The 17021-nt window shown below is 66.5% G+C and overlaps 1 protein-coding gene across 1 annotated transcript; it reads left to right on the forward strand.

Moving 5' to 3' along the window:
- Positions 1 to 13233: 13233 nt before the first annotated feature.
- PIM3 (Pim-3 proto-oncogene, serine/threonine kinase) lies at positions 13234 to 16850 on the forward strand. Its single transcript, XM_031006899.3, has 6 exons — positions 13234 to 13791; positions 13884 to 13993; positions 14077 to 14127; positions 14201 to 14570; positions 15460 to 15636; positions 15711 to 16850. The coding sequence occupies exons 1-6, from the start codon at positions 13707 to 13709 to the stop codon at positions 15896 to 15898; spliced, it is 981 nt and encodes a 326-aa protein (XP_030862759.1). The 5' UTR covers positions 13234 to 13706; the 3' UTR covers positions 15899 to 16850.
- The last annotated feature ends 171 nt before the right edge of the window (positions 16851 to 17021 follow it).

Here is a 17021-nt window from a genome sequence, read left to right on the forward strand (position 1 = left end):
CTCCATTCCTCCTAAAGCCCCTCTATGGCCCCCCAGCCCTTGGAGCTGAGCTTGTGAGAGCCGTCCCCTACAGGGTGGGCTCGGGAGGCAGAGCTGTGAGCCTGCTCCCCGCCCACCTAGAGCCCAGCTGGGGCAGACCCAGGCATCCAGGCCGGCAGGGTGAGCCTGTGCCCAGGTTGGGCAGCCCCCTATGCTGGGGGTGGCCAGGCTCTGGGCCTAAGTGCTGCCGGGAGACAGGGTGGCTGGGCGCTAGGATGCTGGCTGAGGGACACAGGCTCCCTCCTGTCCTCCGGGGCCAGTGGACCCTGGGGCAGCCCCCATGCCTGCTGTCCTGTCCCCACACAGCCTGTGAAGCAGGCTCCAGGCACACATGGGGGCCACGGGGGCAGGTGGTCCAGATGGCTCTCAAGGCAAAGCTGGGAACACTGTCCTATCCCTCTGGAACCTGCCCTGGTGAGGGGTGCAGGGGCCCTCAGTGGCCACCTCATAGGACCGGGCACCGGGCACTTCATGAGGCTGTCTGCTCAGCCACAGCAGCCCTGCTGATGGAAGCCAGCCCTGGGCCCACTGCAGCTGAGCCACCTAGGGGCCTGGCTACCCAGAGCTTCCCTGATAGGCTGCGCTGTGCCCAGAGCCCCCCAGTGACTGTCTCCTGCCCAGCCAGGTCCCAGACCCAGGGCAGACTGCAGGACCCCGGGCCTCCACTCCCGCCACCAGAGTGTCTGTCCTGCTTCTGCCCCGCCCCTGCCTACTGGCAGCCGCAGGCCTGGACGGGCCTTAGCTGTGGGCTTTCTCAGGGTGTCTGGGTGGGGCAGGCAGGGCTGCTCTCTGGGGGGTTCCCATGGTCCCTAGAGGGTGGGCTCAGAGGCATCAGCTGCCAGAGAGGCTGACCGGCCCTCATGGCTCTTGACGGTATGTGCAAGAGTTTGCCTGGCGTGGTGGGGGGTGTTGCTGGCCAGGAACTTTCTTGCCATCGTCTTTCTTGGTGTCTGTCTCCCCTGGGTTCTCTGGACCCTGTCAAGCCTGTATGCTGAGGGTATGCTGTTACCAGGTGGCAAGGTGTCTCAGGCACTCCTTCAGGGTGAGCAGTCAGCTCCTGCTGCTGCCAGGGCAGAGGTGCAGAGAGTGGGGAGCAGCTGGAGGTGCCGGAACCCACAGCAAAGCCCCCGCCCTCCAGCCCTGCCCCTGACACACCCCCGATGGCCTGGCTGAGCATCCCACCAGCCCAGCAAGAGGGCTCCTCTCCTCACCTGCCCAGGTCCCCTGGGGGAGGGGCCATCCCTGTCCCCGCTGTCCCCCAGCCCTGGCCAGGGCTGTCCTCAGCACAGGCCCCCGCCACCCTCTCAGGGCCACAGGCCTGGGGCAGGCCAGAGGGCTGGGTGAGGAGCCCTGGCAGGGCCCACCTGCAGCTCCCACTGGCGCCCCAGAGAGACTCCGCACCTAGGAAGGGCCTCGGCAGGGACCAGAGCCAAGCCCTGCCCGCTTGGCCTCTGCCCCAACCCAGATGTACTGAGAAAGCCCAGGGCTGAGGCCCGTCCAGGGCTGCAGCTGCCTGTGGGCAGGGGCGGGGCAGATGCAAGACAGGCACTCAGGTGGTGGGAGTGGAGGCCTGGAGTCCTGCAGGCTGTCCTGGGCCTGGGGCATGGCTGGGCAGGAGAGGAGTCGCCAGCAGGGCCGGGCAGAGTAAGCCACTCTCCCTGACAGGGCTCCTTGGGTGGACCTGGTGGGGTGGTCAAGGGGGTGGCCAGGGCACGAGTGCCACACCCAGGCTGCAGCAGGGACAGCTCCACATGGAGGCCTACGGGCACTGGAACCCTTGGGCGCGTGCCCTGGCCTTGCAGCCACCCTCCCGGCTGGCCCCACGCCACGGCCGCGTCCCAGGACACGGTGTGCAGCCGGGAACAGGGCGTGTATTTGCTTAGGGCGCCCAGGAGCTGCGGCCTGTAGGACAAGGGCCCATTGTATGCCCAGCTGCCCCACCCCCGGGCCTGTCCACGCCCCTCGAACCCCGTCCACACGGCCCCCCACACATGACACCCTCCGCCAACCCTGCTACCCAGCCCTCTTGGCCTGTGTCCCCACCCTGCTCCTCCACCATCGCCCCTGCCTGCGTCCCCGCAGCCAGTCCTCCATGTTTCCTCACTTCACCCTGACACCCCTCCACCCACCAGGACCCAGGTTCTCAGAGCAGAGGATCAGATTTCCGGCATTGCTGCCCGGGCTCCACGCATCCGGGCCTCACTCACGGGTCTCTCTATACACAGGTCTCCACTATACAGAAGGCCGATCAGTGGCCCCTGCCCCTGGAGCAGAGCCCCTCAACCGGCGGGGACACAGGCTTCCCACTGGAGGGGCCCTGGGGAGAGGTCCTTGGCTGGAGAGGGGGGTGGGCCATCAGAAACTCCCCAGGCGGGTCCAGCATGCTGGGGGGCAGCACAGGGCCAGGGCTGGGACCCTCTGCAGTGTGGGTCTCGCAGTGTCCCCCCGCTGGCCAGAGGTGAGACCTCAGGTGTGGCGGGCACAGGCCATGAGAGCCGCACCTGCCCGAGGGCCCTGGCTGTTGGACTTTCCACTCTAGAGGGGCTCAGGGGAGGCTCTGACACCAAGGGAGCTGGACCTCCTGCACCGTCCTGGGGACCCAGGCCCTCGGATCCGCCAGACAAGCCCGGCACAGCCACTGCAGGGCCTCATGTCAGGCACACCCCTCCTGCCCTGCAGTAGCACAGGGGGATTGGGGTCACCATCAACCACGGGAAAGCACAGAGGGGTGGGGGGATGTGGGGGACAGGGGGGTATAGCGGGGGGAGGCGGGCATGGGGCCTGGGCCAGGCTGTGTTATGGGGGAGCCGGTGCAGGGGGTGGGGCCTGGGCCAGGCTGTGTTGTTGGGGGTAGTAGGGGTGGGGCCTGGGCCGGGCTGTGTTTGGGGCTGTGGGGCCTGGGCAGGGCTGTGTTATGGGGGGTGGGGGGGTGGGGAGCCTGAGTGGGGCTGTGTTTGTTGGGGCAGGGGGGTGCGGGGCCTGGGCTGGGCTGTGTTGTCAAGGGCACACTGGCTGATGAGGGAATTCTCTACCCAGCTAAGCAAGTAACTAGAAGGACCGGGCCCAGCCGCCTGCTGGAGCTGCCGGGGGTCCAGGGGCAGCCGCCCTGCCAGGCCTGCTCTGTGGCAACATGGAGCGTTTGCAGCAGCTTCTCCCAGGCCCTGTGGGCCGAGGGCTCAGCAGTCCAGGGCAGCGCAGGACGGGCTCGGCTGGGGGCCCCTAATAGCCAGAAGGGCCCCTGGTGAGGCCAGGCAGAGGGCGGCTGCTTTTCCACAGTCCATCCGCCCACTCAGCCACATTTGGGGGTCTCTGCCCACCGGGCTCCACCCTCCTCCCACTCCCCACCCCAGCTATGACATCTTCTCGTGCCAGCCTCACAGGGGCCTTAGACTGGACGGCAGCGTTTGGCTCGCAAATGAGGAACCGAGGCTGGAGGCTACCGGGACGGGGGGGGGAGGCTGGTGGGGGCTGAGGAAGGGTGTTGGGAGGCTAAGGTGGTGCTGAGGAAGTGGGTGGAAAGGCTAGTGGGGGACTGAGGATGGGGGCGTGGAGTCTGGGAGGCTGAGGCCAGGGGCGGAGAGCTGGAGGGCTGAGGACGGGGGCGGGGAGGCTGGGTGACTGAGGACGGGGGCTGGGAGGCTGGGGGACTGAGGACGGGGGCTGGGAGGCTGGGGGACTGAGGACGGGGGCTGGGAGGCTGGGGGACTGAGGACGGGGGCTGGGAGGCTGGGGGACTGAGGACGGGGGCTGGGAGGCTGGGGGACTGAGGACGGGGGCTGGGAGGCTGGGGGACTGAGGACGGGGGCTGGGAGGCTGGGGGACTGAGGACGGGGGCTGGGAGGCTGGGTGACTGAGGACGGGGGCGGGGAGGCTGGGGGGCTGAGGACAGCTTCCTGGCAGGCCTGGCTGCGTGGGCCCCTCCTCAGGCCAAGGGCCGGCCAGGTAAAACCAGCCTGACCGGGTGCTGCGTGTGAGCCTGCGTCTGTCTGCGCACTTGTCATGTGTGCTGTGGACTGCGGCCAGGAGGAGCTGCGTGCGTCACAGCAGTGCCCTGTGGCAGGAGGTTGGGCGGGGCCCACCTGCGCGAGGCCCACCTGCCCAGCCAGGGCGGGGAGCAGGTACCAGCAGCCAAGACTTCAGGGCTGGGCCCCAGGGGAGGGCAGGGCCGAGGCCCAGGCAGAGCCCCTCCACCTGTCTTCACAGGCCAGGATGCAGAGACGGGTATCCGGGCACTGAGTGGAGGCCGAGAGAGGCAGGGAGGTCACCAGGCCCCATCAGGAGGCCAAATTTGGCCTGGGGCCTGGCCCTGAGTGGGCTAAGACTCAACTCCATACCTCCCACCCCTGGCTGTGCCCACCCACCTCAGCCCAAGGGTAGCTGACCAGTGCCCTCCAGAGCCCTGAAACCCCGGGGCAGGGCCAGTTGGAAGGGCCACCAACTCCCGCACACCTGTGGCTGGTTTCTGCCCAGATCTCACTGAAGGGATCCACGCCCAGGCAGCCTGCTGAGTCGCCTCTGTTGGGAGCTCAGGACCCAGGTGGGATTTCAGGACCGCAGGCCCTCCACTGAGGCCCGTGTGCCCCCACTCAGCCCAGCCCACCTCCCTCCCACCCACATCCTTCCAAGACTCAGCTCCTCCCAGTGCCCTAGGCCTGGCCAGTGGCAATGCTGGGGTGTGACCACAAGGCCCATTTCACAGCTAGGAAGGTGGGCTCAGGGTGGAGGCCCCACCGGGCCACAGACTCCATCGAGGTGCCTCTGATCTTGGGGCTAAGTCAGTGACCAGGAAAGAGAGGCCGCCCGACTGAGGTGTAAGGAGTGCCTGGGCCCTAGCAACTGCAGCCCTCACTCCCACCATCAGCAGGCCCGGCCTCAGCAGAGCTGACACAGAAGAGTGGGTTGCAGGCTGAGCTGGTCCTCCAGGGCCCAAACCAGGCCTGGCACCCACGACCCTGAAGAGTGGGTCCTGCTGGGACCCCAACCACCCCAACACCTAGTCGGGGCAGGGCGGCAGGGACGGGAGGGAGCTCTGGGCTGCCGAAGGGGCCAGGGCGCTGGATGGGGAATTTCCTGGAGGTGGAGGAGCCCAGCAAGAGTAAAAGTGCAGAATTCTTTCCATTCTTTGCATTTCTCTGAGATGATTCTGCAGTGTGTGCCTGGAAGACCCATGGTGTCTGTGTGTGTGCACGTGTGTGGTGCGTGTGCATGTGTGAACATGTGTGTGGTGTGTGTGCATGTGTGTGGTGTGTATGCACGTGTGTGGTGTGTACTTGCGTGTGTGTGTGTGTGTGTGCGCGCGCGCGCGCGCAGACTGCCCCTGGTGCCTCATCCCCCCCTTCCCCCTGGGAGCGGCCCCGCTGTGCTGGCAGCTCGGCCCCCACAGGTCTGCACTGGTGAACCCTCATGGTCCCTCAGGGAGCCCGGGAGAGGTGAGGAGGACCTGGATAGGGCCCAGGCCCAGATGCCTGCAGGGGAGAAAGCTCCACACAAGGGGTTTGTGAGGCCTTGCCCCAGCCCCAACGAGATTCAGGTGCCCGGCTGTGGGATATGGGGACAGGCAGGTGACGCCCCGGCTCTCAGGCTCCCCATCTGGATGATGGATGGACACACGTAAGCAAGACCCTGAGGCCCTGTCCCTCAGCTTCCCCAGGCAGGGCCGCAGTGCCCTCCTCCTGAGGGCTGGGAGGCCACAGCGCCCAGTGGGAGGAGGGGGCTGGGCACAGTGGGGCTGGCTCCAGAGCAGAGGGAAGGAGCCGCGGGAGCTACACCCCCTGGCGAGGGGTGGTGTGAAGGTGCCTTTGGAGGCACCTGCCTGGCACGTATGGCTGGCTGCACGCACACACCCCCACGTTCACCTGGGACAGGTGTGCACACAAGCACTTGCTCCCTGAGCCCTGACCTAGACTGACCCTCCGCCGAGACTGCCCGGACGCCCTCCAGGCCAGACTGAGTCCTTCTCAGCTCCTCGGCCCTGGGTCACCCACAGCACTGCCATCGGCTTGGGGTGCAGCCAAGAGCAGACAGGGTGTTCAGGATGAGCTGGGCGGGCGCTGGGGCCTCCCCATGTCAGAGGCCGCTTGGCTTCTGGGTACCTGCCCTCCTCTCCCCCTTCCTCTCCCCCACCCCCAAATGTCACTTCCCGGGAATAGGGAAGTGGACCTGAGGCTGGAAAACAACTTGGCCACTTCTTCTGAACATCACACTCCACCCAGGCTACTTCACGGCCCCACGTCAGGGGGGCTGGGGGGGACCCTGGACAGAGGTGGGGACAGGGCAGGGCCCCTGCCTGCCAGGCCTCAGCAGGTCCCTCTGGACTCTCCCAGCCTAGACCCAGGGGCAGCCCTGGGATCCGCCTCCTTCAGCCACTCTGGCACTCCTGTCCCCCCAACATGGTCAAGCAGGAAGGGCCTGGGAGGGCACAGCTCGTGGGGGTTCCAGGAAGCAGCAGTGGGGCCGGGAAGGGCTGGCAGGCTGGGTCGCCACTCAGGGTGGCCAGACCCCCCTACCCACCGCAGGCCCTGGATGTTGACACAGACACACCCACAGGTGCCCCTTCCTGGGTCCGGGAACCCCGTCCTCTGCTCCTGCTGCATCCTGGGGTCAAAATGCCCCCGGGGCCTCTTGGTGGCCACCCAGGCTGGCCCTGGGGACACTCCTAGGAACAGACTCAGGTCCTTCTGGAAAAGGCCACAGGAGGAGAGTGTGGAAGGTCCCCGCAGAGCCACACAGGCACAGCCTGGAGGACATCACTTCCTGGGGCTCATCCAGCTGACTTGTCCCCAGCCCTGGCCCAGTGTCATGTCCAGGCGGTGGCTGCCAGGATCCGGCCCCTAAACACAGCCTGGGGGCCACTCCCAGCCGCCTGGAAAGGAAGAGACAGGCTTGCGCTGGTGCTGTCCTTGTTCTTCCTCCGCGAGCAGAACTTTGGGCCACATAGGTCCTTTCTCGGAACCACCGACTGCCCCCACCAAACCCAGGTGTGGGGGACTCTCTCCCCTCCCCCAGGCCCATTTCTGAGCCATTTGAAGAGGACATCCCAAGGGCCTGGAGTGCCCACTTGCCAGCTCCAAGCTGTGTGGATTCTGCCCGGGTCTGGCAAGGAGGGGCCAGACAGAACCCGGCCTGACGCTGTCACCTGTCCTGCCCTGAGCTGTCTGTGGGCAGAGCTCAAGCTCTGGCAGCAACACTCCAGTCTGAGTGCCCAGCTTGGCCAGCTGCCATTCACAGGCCTGACCTGCCCCCAAGTCCCCATGCCTGGGATGGCGGCTGCCCCCTCTGACAGGAGTGGGGATCCAGGAGCCCCGGAGGTGCGTGCATCTCTGGGGTGGTGACGGCGTTCTGAGCCTATGCTCTGAGGGAATGTTTGCTGTGATCAGGCCCCCTGGGGGGTCCGAGCCCCTGGGACTCCATCTGCAGGTCCAGCTCCTCATGGCTGGACACTGGCTGGAGCAGTCCTTGGACCATCCTCGGAAGCTTCAGAAACTCTTCCAGGAAAGCGTTACTCCTGCTGCAGGCCCTGGGCTTCCGGCTTCTCAAAGCGCCCCCTGGGTGGCTCCAAACCGTACAATCCTGACTGGGGACCCCCGGCCTGGCTCTGGGTGGGAGAAGAGCACCCCACTCTCACCTCTGCACATTCTGTGATCCCCCAACACCCTCCTGACCTCCTCCGGGGAGCCCCTGGGTGAGACCCACGGGGGAGCTGGGCTCGGTGTGTGTATGAGCCTGCAGCAGCCACACAGACACCCTGGAGGAGGGCCAGACCCGGCTTCCGGCTCCTGGGGAACCCCCACCACCACCTCTCCTGAGTCTCTTCCTCACCAGAATGCTGGGGGCCAGAGCCAAGTGGCTGGGGCCTATCCTGTCTGGGCACCAGGCAGAGGCCACCCAACTCCCTGAGTCCTCCAAGGTCTCCAGCCTGGGCCCAGAAGCTGAGCCCTCGCAGTGGGGTCAGATGTGAGCTGTTGAGGGCAACTCTGCCTCCCCAGCCCCGTGTGGACCAGGCCAGGACAGGAAGAGCGAGTTGGGGCCCCCATGACCAGCTGCGGCTCTTGGCCTGCAGGATTTCAGCAGGGAGAAGGCAGAACTGCCATGTGGCACGCTGAGCACTGCCCAGCCGCCTCATCCCAGGAGCCCTCCTCCCGGGGTCTGTGCCCAAAACCACAGGTTCTTCTACCGGGCGCCCACTGGGTGCTGTGGGATGTGCTGCTTGGTACAATGTCGTCAGATTCTCCGCACAGCCTCCACAGAAATCGCAGTGCCTCTCCAGAGACTGAGCCTGATAGAGTCTGGGGATGTGTCTGTGACTCTGGGCTGGGTCAGCAGAAGAGCAGGGACCCAGGCTGAGGTGCCAGGAGCCTGATAGAGTCTGGGGATGTGTCTGTGACTCTGGGCTGGGTCAGCAGAAGAGCAGGGACCCAGGCTGAGGTGCCAGGACGGCCCCAAAGGGCCACCAGGGAAGGCAGTGCAGGGCCAAAGGCCAACAGCTATGAAGTGGGCAGGGCTGTGGTCCTGGCCCAAGGCCAGGGTGGCCTGTCCCTGGTGAACAGGTCAGAGGTCCCAGGTGAGGGGGCCCTGCACGCCTGCCCTGGCGCCCGGCCCAGGCCTGGGCCACACAGGCCACGTAGCTCCAGCTCAGGCTGAGTCGTGGTCTGGGTGGTGGCAAGGCCACAGCTCTCCAGGTTGGCAGATCCAGTGAGGCTGCTGCACTGAAGCCACAGTTCCTACCATCGCTACAGTTCCCACCATCGCTGCAGCCCCCGGGTGACCGACAGAGGCAGCCGCCCTCCAGCTGGGTCTCAGCACCTGCTCCACCGAGGACAGGGTTCAGGACGGGACACTCCCACAGCGTCTTCTATGTTTGTGCAGGACTCTTTCTGCAGAGTCCAAGCGACGGATGCCAGGCGGCCATGCTCACTGGGGCCCAGGCCCCGGGTGGCTTATGGAATATAAATGGTCTGTGCTGGTAGCAGGTGGGGGTAACCTGGTGGGAACAGCTGCCTCTCTAACACAGGCCAGGCCTCAGCTGAGGGGTAAAACTGGTGTCCTCCAGGCAGGGACAGAGGCTGGAAGAGGCAGCCAAAGTGGCTGGGCCGGAGTTCATGCAGGCCGCCCACACCCCCGGCTCCCACTGACTAGGCGCCCCACTCCACCCCAGGCCCAACCCTGGGATGCCTTTGGTGAAATGTTGCAAAATCCTGGCACAGCTCTGCTGGCTCCTATCTGCAGCGGGTGAGAGGCTGCGACGACCCAGAGTGGAGGCCAGAGGGGAAAGGGCCTCTCCCCACAACAGGCATTGCCTGCCCCCGCCACTGCCCTGGGAGCACCCAGTCTTGGCCACTGCAGCCTGTGTGGGCTGGAAGACGAGGTGCAACACGTGCCCATCCCAAGCTGGGAACAGCTGGGGGAGTCCGGTCTGCGGGGAGATGACGCAGAGCTCCAGCCCAGGGCCTGGGGCGGCCGTACTGGGACATTGATTCTGGGTGGCAGCAGGTGCTGGTGGGGGCCAGGCCCATGGGCTGGGGAGGAGGGCCTGTACCCTGGTGACCCAGGGGAGCCACAAAGGGTCCAAGGCAGGACTGTGAGGGGCTCACAGTGGGAAAAAGACCAGGGTGGCCAAGGGGGCTCACACTGGGGCCTGGGATGAGGGTGGGAGTGGGCAGGTGGGTCGGCAGGAGGGAGGTTTGGGAAGGGGATAGGCCTGGGTAAGGGCTTGGGGGCAGGTGAGGGGACGCCCCCTCCTCAGGCATGGCCTGGGTTGGAAGGGCATCACATACAGACAGGACAAGGTCGGGCGACCCTGTGGGACAGGCACGGGGCAACTGGAAACAGGCTGATTAAGGAGGCCTTGGTCATTGGCTTGGAGACTGGGGGTGGACAGGATCCCCAGGGAAGGAGGGAAGAGGGGCGGGATGGGCCGGCGGGGGGCAGGACAGTGGGGACACAGCCTGGGGAGTGGGAATGCGGGTGCCCGTGGAGCATGAACCCTGTTAACACTCCCCTCTGCAATGCCCCAGCTTTGAGGGGGTGTCTATAAGTGTGATTCTGTGTGTGAGTGTTTGTGAATTGGTGCGTGTGAGCAGTGTCAGCATGCGTGTGTGTGTGGGAGACTGTAAGTGGCCCCAGCCACCTTCCATTCCACCTCCTCATCCTCCCGAATCCAGGCAGGCCAGCTTGGCTTGGGTCACCATGGCAAGAGCGTGACCCTCCTTCCAGCAGGACAGGGGACCTGGGGGGACTCGCCGTGTCCACTGCGGAGCAGGGCCGGCTGTTTCCAGGTCAAGCAGTCGGGATGGGATGGCTCAGGGGCTGGGCTGGGGACTGGGGTGTGCAGACCCTCTGACAAGCTCTGCTCCATTCCCCTGTCCCTGCCCTGGGAAACACCTGCTCCAAGGACAAGCAGAGGCCCTGGCCCTGGAGCAAGGCTGCCCCTCTCAGCAGGATAGCCCAAGGGAAGGAGGCACCCAGCCATGCTGGCCTGAGCTTCAGGTGGGGTGGGGGGTGGGAGGACACAGGAAGGGGCTGGGCTGGGCCCTCTGCAGTCAGTACCCAGGTGGAGCGGCCCCCACACCAAGACCCCGCCAGGCCCTCCTCCTGGCTCACCTCCTATCTGCAGGAGTGGCCCCAGCTCTGGCCCATGGGCTGGGCCTGCCCATGGGGCCCACTGGATGGGCCATTCATGAACCAGGAAAAAACAGGCAGGGCTGGTGTCCTGCACTGCTGGGGACTTGGCCGGGGGGTGGGGTGTTGATGGGACCTGTGGGAAAGGGGTGGCCCAGGGCAGAGGGTGAGAGGCCCTGAGGCCTCTCAGATTTTTCTTGCCCTGTATGCAGAGTGCAGATGCTCCACAACTGGGATGACCCATATCTGTTTGCCAAGCTGAGGAACAGGCTGGGCTGTGCCCAATGGCAGGGGAGGGGCATGACAAGGTGAGCAGGGTTATCTGGGGTTACTGGGGACCCCAGTACTCCAACTAGATCAGATGTGGTGGCCTGGGCCAGACAGAGTCTAAAAGAGGCCTCAATGTCAAACAGTCCTGGGGGAGAGGGAAGGGCTGGGGTCCACGCTGACCCCGCACGGAGCTCACCGTCAGTGCAAGGGTCCTCGCCGCACACACAAGCACGTACAACAGTAAATCTACAACATACACCAGTGTCTGGACAGACGTGGTTACAAAAATGTCACACTTTAGGGAAAGGGCTGCCTCCGGTCCTGCCCTGCCCTGCCCTCCACTCCAGGGCCAGGCTGCTGGACCCCCACGCAGGAGCCCTCCGGAGGCTTTCACAGAGGCCTGTGTGGCAGGAATCCCATCTGGAGGCCTGGAGGAATCTCCAGCACACCTGGAGTGAGCGGGAGGAGGGCCGTGGACAACAGGCACACTGTGCTTTCTGAAGGAGCAAGTCCTCCTGGCTCTTAGTTAAGGGACACTTGAGGGTTTCAGAGCAAGACCCGGGGCCTAGGGAGAGCCAGGGTGGGGTGCCTGCCCGCCAGAGCCTGGTCTTCTATGGCCAGGATGACTCAGGGAAGACTGGCCTGGAGCCTGACATGTCAGACTCAAGGAAGACTAGCCTGACATGTCAGGCTGAGGACCCTCGCCCCTCCAGACTGACATGAACTCAACTGTAGTGGTCACCCCCTAGACCTACAGTGCTCTCCAGCATCTCTGCCCACCTCTGCTGCGTGTCCAGCACAGAAGAGGGCGGCCCCACTGGACCCTCAGGTAGGTCCCTGGGAGGACCACGTGGGCAGCAGCCCCTCCTCCTTCGCAGGTGCTGTGTGGATACTGCTGGAGGGGTAGGCTTGGGGTGTCATCCTACCAGGTATCTGATCTCGGGGGAGCCCTGTGCTGGGTGCGTGGTGGGTGGGGGAAGGCTAACCTACCAGCCCCAACCCTGCCCTCGTACTGCGGGAGAGAACTGGACAGAGCTCTAGGAAGCAGGGGCTGGAGGAGCAGGGGCCTGGGGGACAAACAATGTCGGGTTGGCTTTGATCCTTAGGACCCAAGGGACAGGAAGAGATGAGCCAGGCAAGAGAGGAGCCCCCAGGAGCACAGGCATGGGCCCAGGCAGTGGGGGACGAAGCGAGCCCCAGAGGGCGCCCAGATGGCAGGTGGGCCTGGGCCAGTCCCGACAGCCACAGCCTCAGAAGGGCTGAACAGGGGAGTGGTGTGAGTGGTCAGCGCAGGGACAGCGATGGTGACTGTATAGAGGTGAGAGGTCAGACGTGGGGGAGGCTGGAAGCTCCGAGGCAAGTGTGTGTGCACGCTGACGGTCACACCAGACCGCCCGGGGATGTCTGCCACAATACTCAGACCCCTGAGGGCCACTGAGAACGCCTGGCAGTGCCAAGAGGACCAGCTCCTGGGCCCTCTGGCCCCCAACTCTCAACCCACTAGCCCTGGGGCTGGCGGGTGGCCACTCACGTCCTGGAACCCTGAGCTGCTCTCAGGCCGGTGACTTTGGACCAATGTTGGCAATCTGTGGGTTTGCACCAAACCACACAGGTGAGTCAGACTTCTGTACAGAGAGCAGGGAAGGGGCACGACAGGGTGAAGTCCAGACCAGGGCAATGTGTACCCCGGCTGTTCAGCCTTTGAGTGCAGCTGTCGCAGCAATCAAGGTGGGCTCCCTGGTGGAGGTGGACAGCAGCTGCTAGAGAGCCCGGAGGGCAGCCAGGACCGTGTCAGACAGCAGGAGTCGGGCGGGGCCACTCCAGGCACCGGCCAGCAGGGCAGAGGTACCAGGGAGGGCCCTCGGGCTGCGGACGTGAGGTCAGAGCCCAGGGTGAGGAGGAAGCATCTCTAGCCAGGTGCGCTCTCGGCCCCCGCCGGGGCTGCGAGGCTGGGGGCGCTGCCGCTGGGAGGGCTTCCAGAGGAGCCGGCGCTACCTCCCCGCGCGCCCGGCCACGTGCGCGACGGGATGCGCAGACAGCCGGGGACGCAGACTGGCGGCGTGTGTCACCTCGAGGCCGCGGGACGAGCGGAGGTCGCCTCCCGCACTCCCACACCCCCAGGAACCCTGCTCGGGGCCGGCGGGTGACCTTCCTAGGCACTGCTGGGGGCTGAGCCAGGAAACGGCTCGCCCCGCCCTCGCCCCACCATTGGCTGGGGCGCCGGATTTCTTTAAAAACTCCGGCTTCCATTGGCTCGTGCAGCCCCTCCTCGTTCTGCCCGAGGCGCCGCGGCCGCCGCCCGCGCGGGCACTGCGCCTGCGCGGAGTGAGAGCGTGAGCGCGGAGAGCGGTCCGACGCGACGCGCCGTGCGCCTCCGCGGCTGCGCTACGGCAACGAGTCCCGGAGCGGCCCCGCGCCCGCCGCACCCGGCCCTCGCCCGCCCGAAGACAGGCGCCCAGCTGCCCCGCCGTCTCCCGAGCTAGCGCCCGGCCGCTGCCGCCTCGCGGGCCCCGGGCGGAAGGGGGCGGGGTCCCGACTCGCCCCGCCCCCGCGGAGGGATACGCGGCGCCGCGGCCCAAAACCCCCGGGCGAGGCGGCCGGGGCGGGTGAGGCGCTCCGCCTGCTGCGCGTCTACGCGGTCCCCGCGGGCCTTCCGGGCCCACTGCGCCGCGCGGACCGCCTCGGGCTCGGACGGCCGGTGTCCCCGGCGCGCCGCTCGCCCGGATCGGCCGCGGCTTCGGCGCCTGGGGCTCGGGGCTCCGGGGAGGCCGTCGCTCGCGATGCTGCTCTCCAAGTTCGGCTCCCTGGCGCACCTCTGCGGGCCCGGCGGCGTGGACCACCTCCCGGTGAAGATCCTGCAGCCAGGTACGCGCGGGGCCGGCGGGGCCGGGGCCGGGGCCAGGGCGGGGACCGGGGGCGCCCCGGGCCGCACCAACCCCGCCCGCGCCTCCCTGCAGCCAAGGCGGACAAGGAGAGCTTCGAGAAGGCGTACCAGGTGGGCGCCGTGCTGGGTAGCGGCGGCTTCGGCACGGTCTACGCGGGTAGCCGCATCGCCGACGGGCTGCCGGTGAGTCGGACCGCCGGGCGGGCCCGGGGTTCTCGCGCGCCTTGCGCCTCGCTTGGCCCGACCTGACCCCCGCGTCTCCGCAGGTGGCTGTGAAGCACGTGGTGAAGGAGCGGGTGACCGAGTGGGGCAGCCTGGTAAGTTGGGGCACGGGCGGCGGCGGCGGCGGGGGGCGGGCGCGGGGCTTTTGCTGACCTCCGTGTCCCCCAGGGCGGCGCGACCGTGCCCCTGGAGGTGGTGCTGCTGCGCAAGGTGGGCGCGGCGGGCGGCGCGCGCGGCGTCATCCGCCTGTTGGACTGGTTCGAGCGGCCCGACGGCTTCCTGCTGGTGCTGGAGCGGCCCGAGCCGGCGCAGGACCTCTTCGACTTTATCACGGAGCGCGGCGCCCTGGACGAGCCGCTGGCGCGCCGCTTCTTCGCGCAGGTGCTGGCCGCCGTGCGCCACTGCCACAGCTGCGGGGTCGTGCACCGCGACATTAAGGACGAAAATCTGCTTGTGGACCTGCGCTCCGGAGAGCTCAAGCTCATCGACTTCGGTTCGGGCGCGCTGCTCAAGGACACGGTCTACACCGACTTCGACGGTGAGCGCGGGCGCGGGGCAGGGAACGTTCCGGGGGCCTTGCCGGCGGGTTAACGCCTGCAGGGGCGGCGCATGGAGGAGCTGATGACTGTTGGGCGGCCGCGCGCCCTGGGTCTGCTTTCGTGGGGGCAGAGGCCCACGCGCTATCCTGGGGAGGGCTGAGCGAGGGATCAAGAGCGGGATCGTGCTGGGTGGGGGCTAGGGGCGCGCTCAATATTGCTTTTTCCACCGCGTTGCGGGGTACGGGGCCTCTTGCCCCGGTGTGGGAGGCGCGTGACATCCTTCCGGCCCGAGAGACCCCCGGCTGGGGGCGGTAGCGGAGGAGTCTCCGTGCGTGACGCAGGGCGCAGCCGGGCTGGGTCTGCGCCGGGAGCCTGGAGGCCCCCGCGGCGCGGTTGGAGTGGCGGGGCCTCCCCTGCGTGGGGGCGGGAGCTGCGTGCGTGCGGAGCGCGGGGGCGCCGCGGCAGAAATCCCCGCATTGCGGAGCTTGGGGAAGCCGGGGCTCCCCGCCCGCCCCTCCCTCCTCCCTCCCTCCTCCCTCCCTGTCTCCCCGCCCCCCGTTCCCGCAGGCAGGCGCGCCGGGCGGTAAGGGACCCCGCGCTGTCCCCCCCCCCCACCAGGTAGCCTCACAGCGCATCTGTTTGTTGTGAAAGCCGAGCCCTTGCTCATGTGACCTGCTCCTCCCCCGCGGCCAGCGGAGGGGGACGGCCGGCCCCTCCCCCAGCCCCCCCATCGCCTGCCGGGGTTTTTCCAGGGTGATGACGAGCAGGATTTTGAGGCCTGGCTCTGCTTCCTGTGACTCAGGCCAGGCAGTTAACCAGCAGGGACCTCGCCGTCTGTTGAGCGGCTCTGCCTCTGTGGTGGGCGTGCTAAGCCCTGCGTCCCCTTAGGCACCCGAGTGTACAGCCCCCCGGAGTGGATCCGCTACCACCGCTACCACGGGCGCTCGGCCACCGTGTGGTCGCTGGGCGTGCTTCTCTACGATATGGTGTGTGGGGACATCCCCTTCGAGCAGGACGAGGAGATCCTCCGAGGTCGCCTGCTCTTCCGGAGGAGGGTCTCTCCAGGTGCGTGGGGGCTCGAGGCGGGGGTGGGGGCCTCGCCCTGCCTGGGCCCTCCCTGACCTCTCCGCTCCGCACAGAGTGCCAGCAGCTGATCCGGTGGTGCCTGTCCCTGCGGCCGTCAGAGCGGCCGTCGCTGGATCAGATTGCGGCCCATCCCTGGATGCTGGGGGCTGACGGGGGCGCCCCGGAGAGCTGTGACCTGCGGCTGTGCACCCTCGACCCTGATGACGTGGCCAGCACCACGTCCAGCAGCGAGAGCTTGTGAGGAGCTGCACCTGACTGGGAGCTAGGGGACCACCTGCCTTGGCCAGACCTGGGACGCCCCCAGACCCTGACTTTCTCCTGCGTGGGCCGTCTCCTCCTGCGGAAGCAGTGACCTCTGACCCCTGGTGACCTTCGCTTTGAGTGCCTTTTGAACGCTGGTCCCGCGGGACTTGGTTTTCTCAAGCTCTGTCTGTCCAAAGACGCTCCGGTCGAGGTCCCGCCTGCCCTGGGTGGATACTTGAACCCCAGACGCCCCTCTGTGCTGCTGTGTCCGGAGGCGGCCTTCCCATCTGCCTGCCCACCCGGAGCTCTTTCCGCCGGCGCAGGGTCCCAAGCCCACCTCCCGCCCTCAGTCCTGCGGTGTGCGTCTGGGCACGTCCTGCACACACAATGCAAGTCCTGGTCTCCGCGCCCGCCCGCCCGCCCACGGGAGCCGTACCCGCCGCCAACTCTGTTATTTATGGTGTGACCCCCTGGAGGTGCCCTCGGCCCACCGGGGCTATTTATTGTTTAATTTATTTGTTGAGGTTATTTCCTCTGAGCAGTCTGCCTCTCCCAAGCCCCAGGGGACAGTGGGGAGGCAGGGGAGGGGGTGGCTGTGGTCCAGGGACCCTAGGCCCTGATTCCTGTGCCTGGCGTCTGTCCTGGCCCCGCCTGTCAGAAGATGAACTTGTATAGTGGCTAACTTAAGGGGAGTGGGTGACCCTGACACTTCCAGGCACTGTGCCCAGGGTGTGGGTTTTAAATTATTGACTTTGTACAGTCTGCTTGTGGGCTCTGAAAGCTGGGGTGGGGCCAGAGCCTGAGCGTTTAATTTATTCAGTACCTGTGTTTGTGTGAATGCGGTGTGTGCAGGCATCGCAGATGGGGGTTCTTTCAGTTCAAAAGTGAGATGTCTGGAGATCCTATTTTTTTATACAGGTATTTCAATTAAAATGTTTTTGTACATAGTGGATAATCTGTATTTATGGGGCTGGGCATCCTGGGGGAAGAGAGGGGCTCTGAGGAAGGGGTTCTGGCTGCTGGGTGACCTGACAAGTTTCCCGTGGGGCTGGTAGTTTTGCCCACGGGGGAAACGGGGGAGGCCCAGCTGGGTGCCAGCCTCCCCAGTGCCACAGGCTACT

This window comes from Gorilla gorilla, chromosome 23, assembly GCF_029281585.2.
Source record: "Gorilla gorilla gorilla isolate KB3781 chromosome 23, NHGRI_mGorGor1-v2.1_pri, whole genome shotgun sequence".
NCBI lineage: Eukaryota > Metazoa > Chordata > Mammalia > Primates > Hominidae > Gorilla > Gorilla gorilla.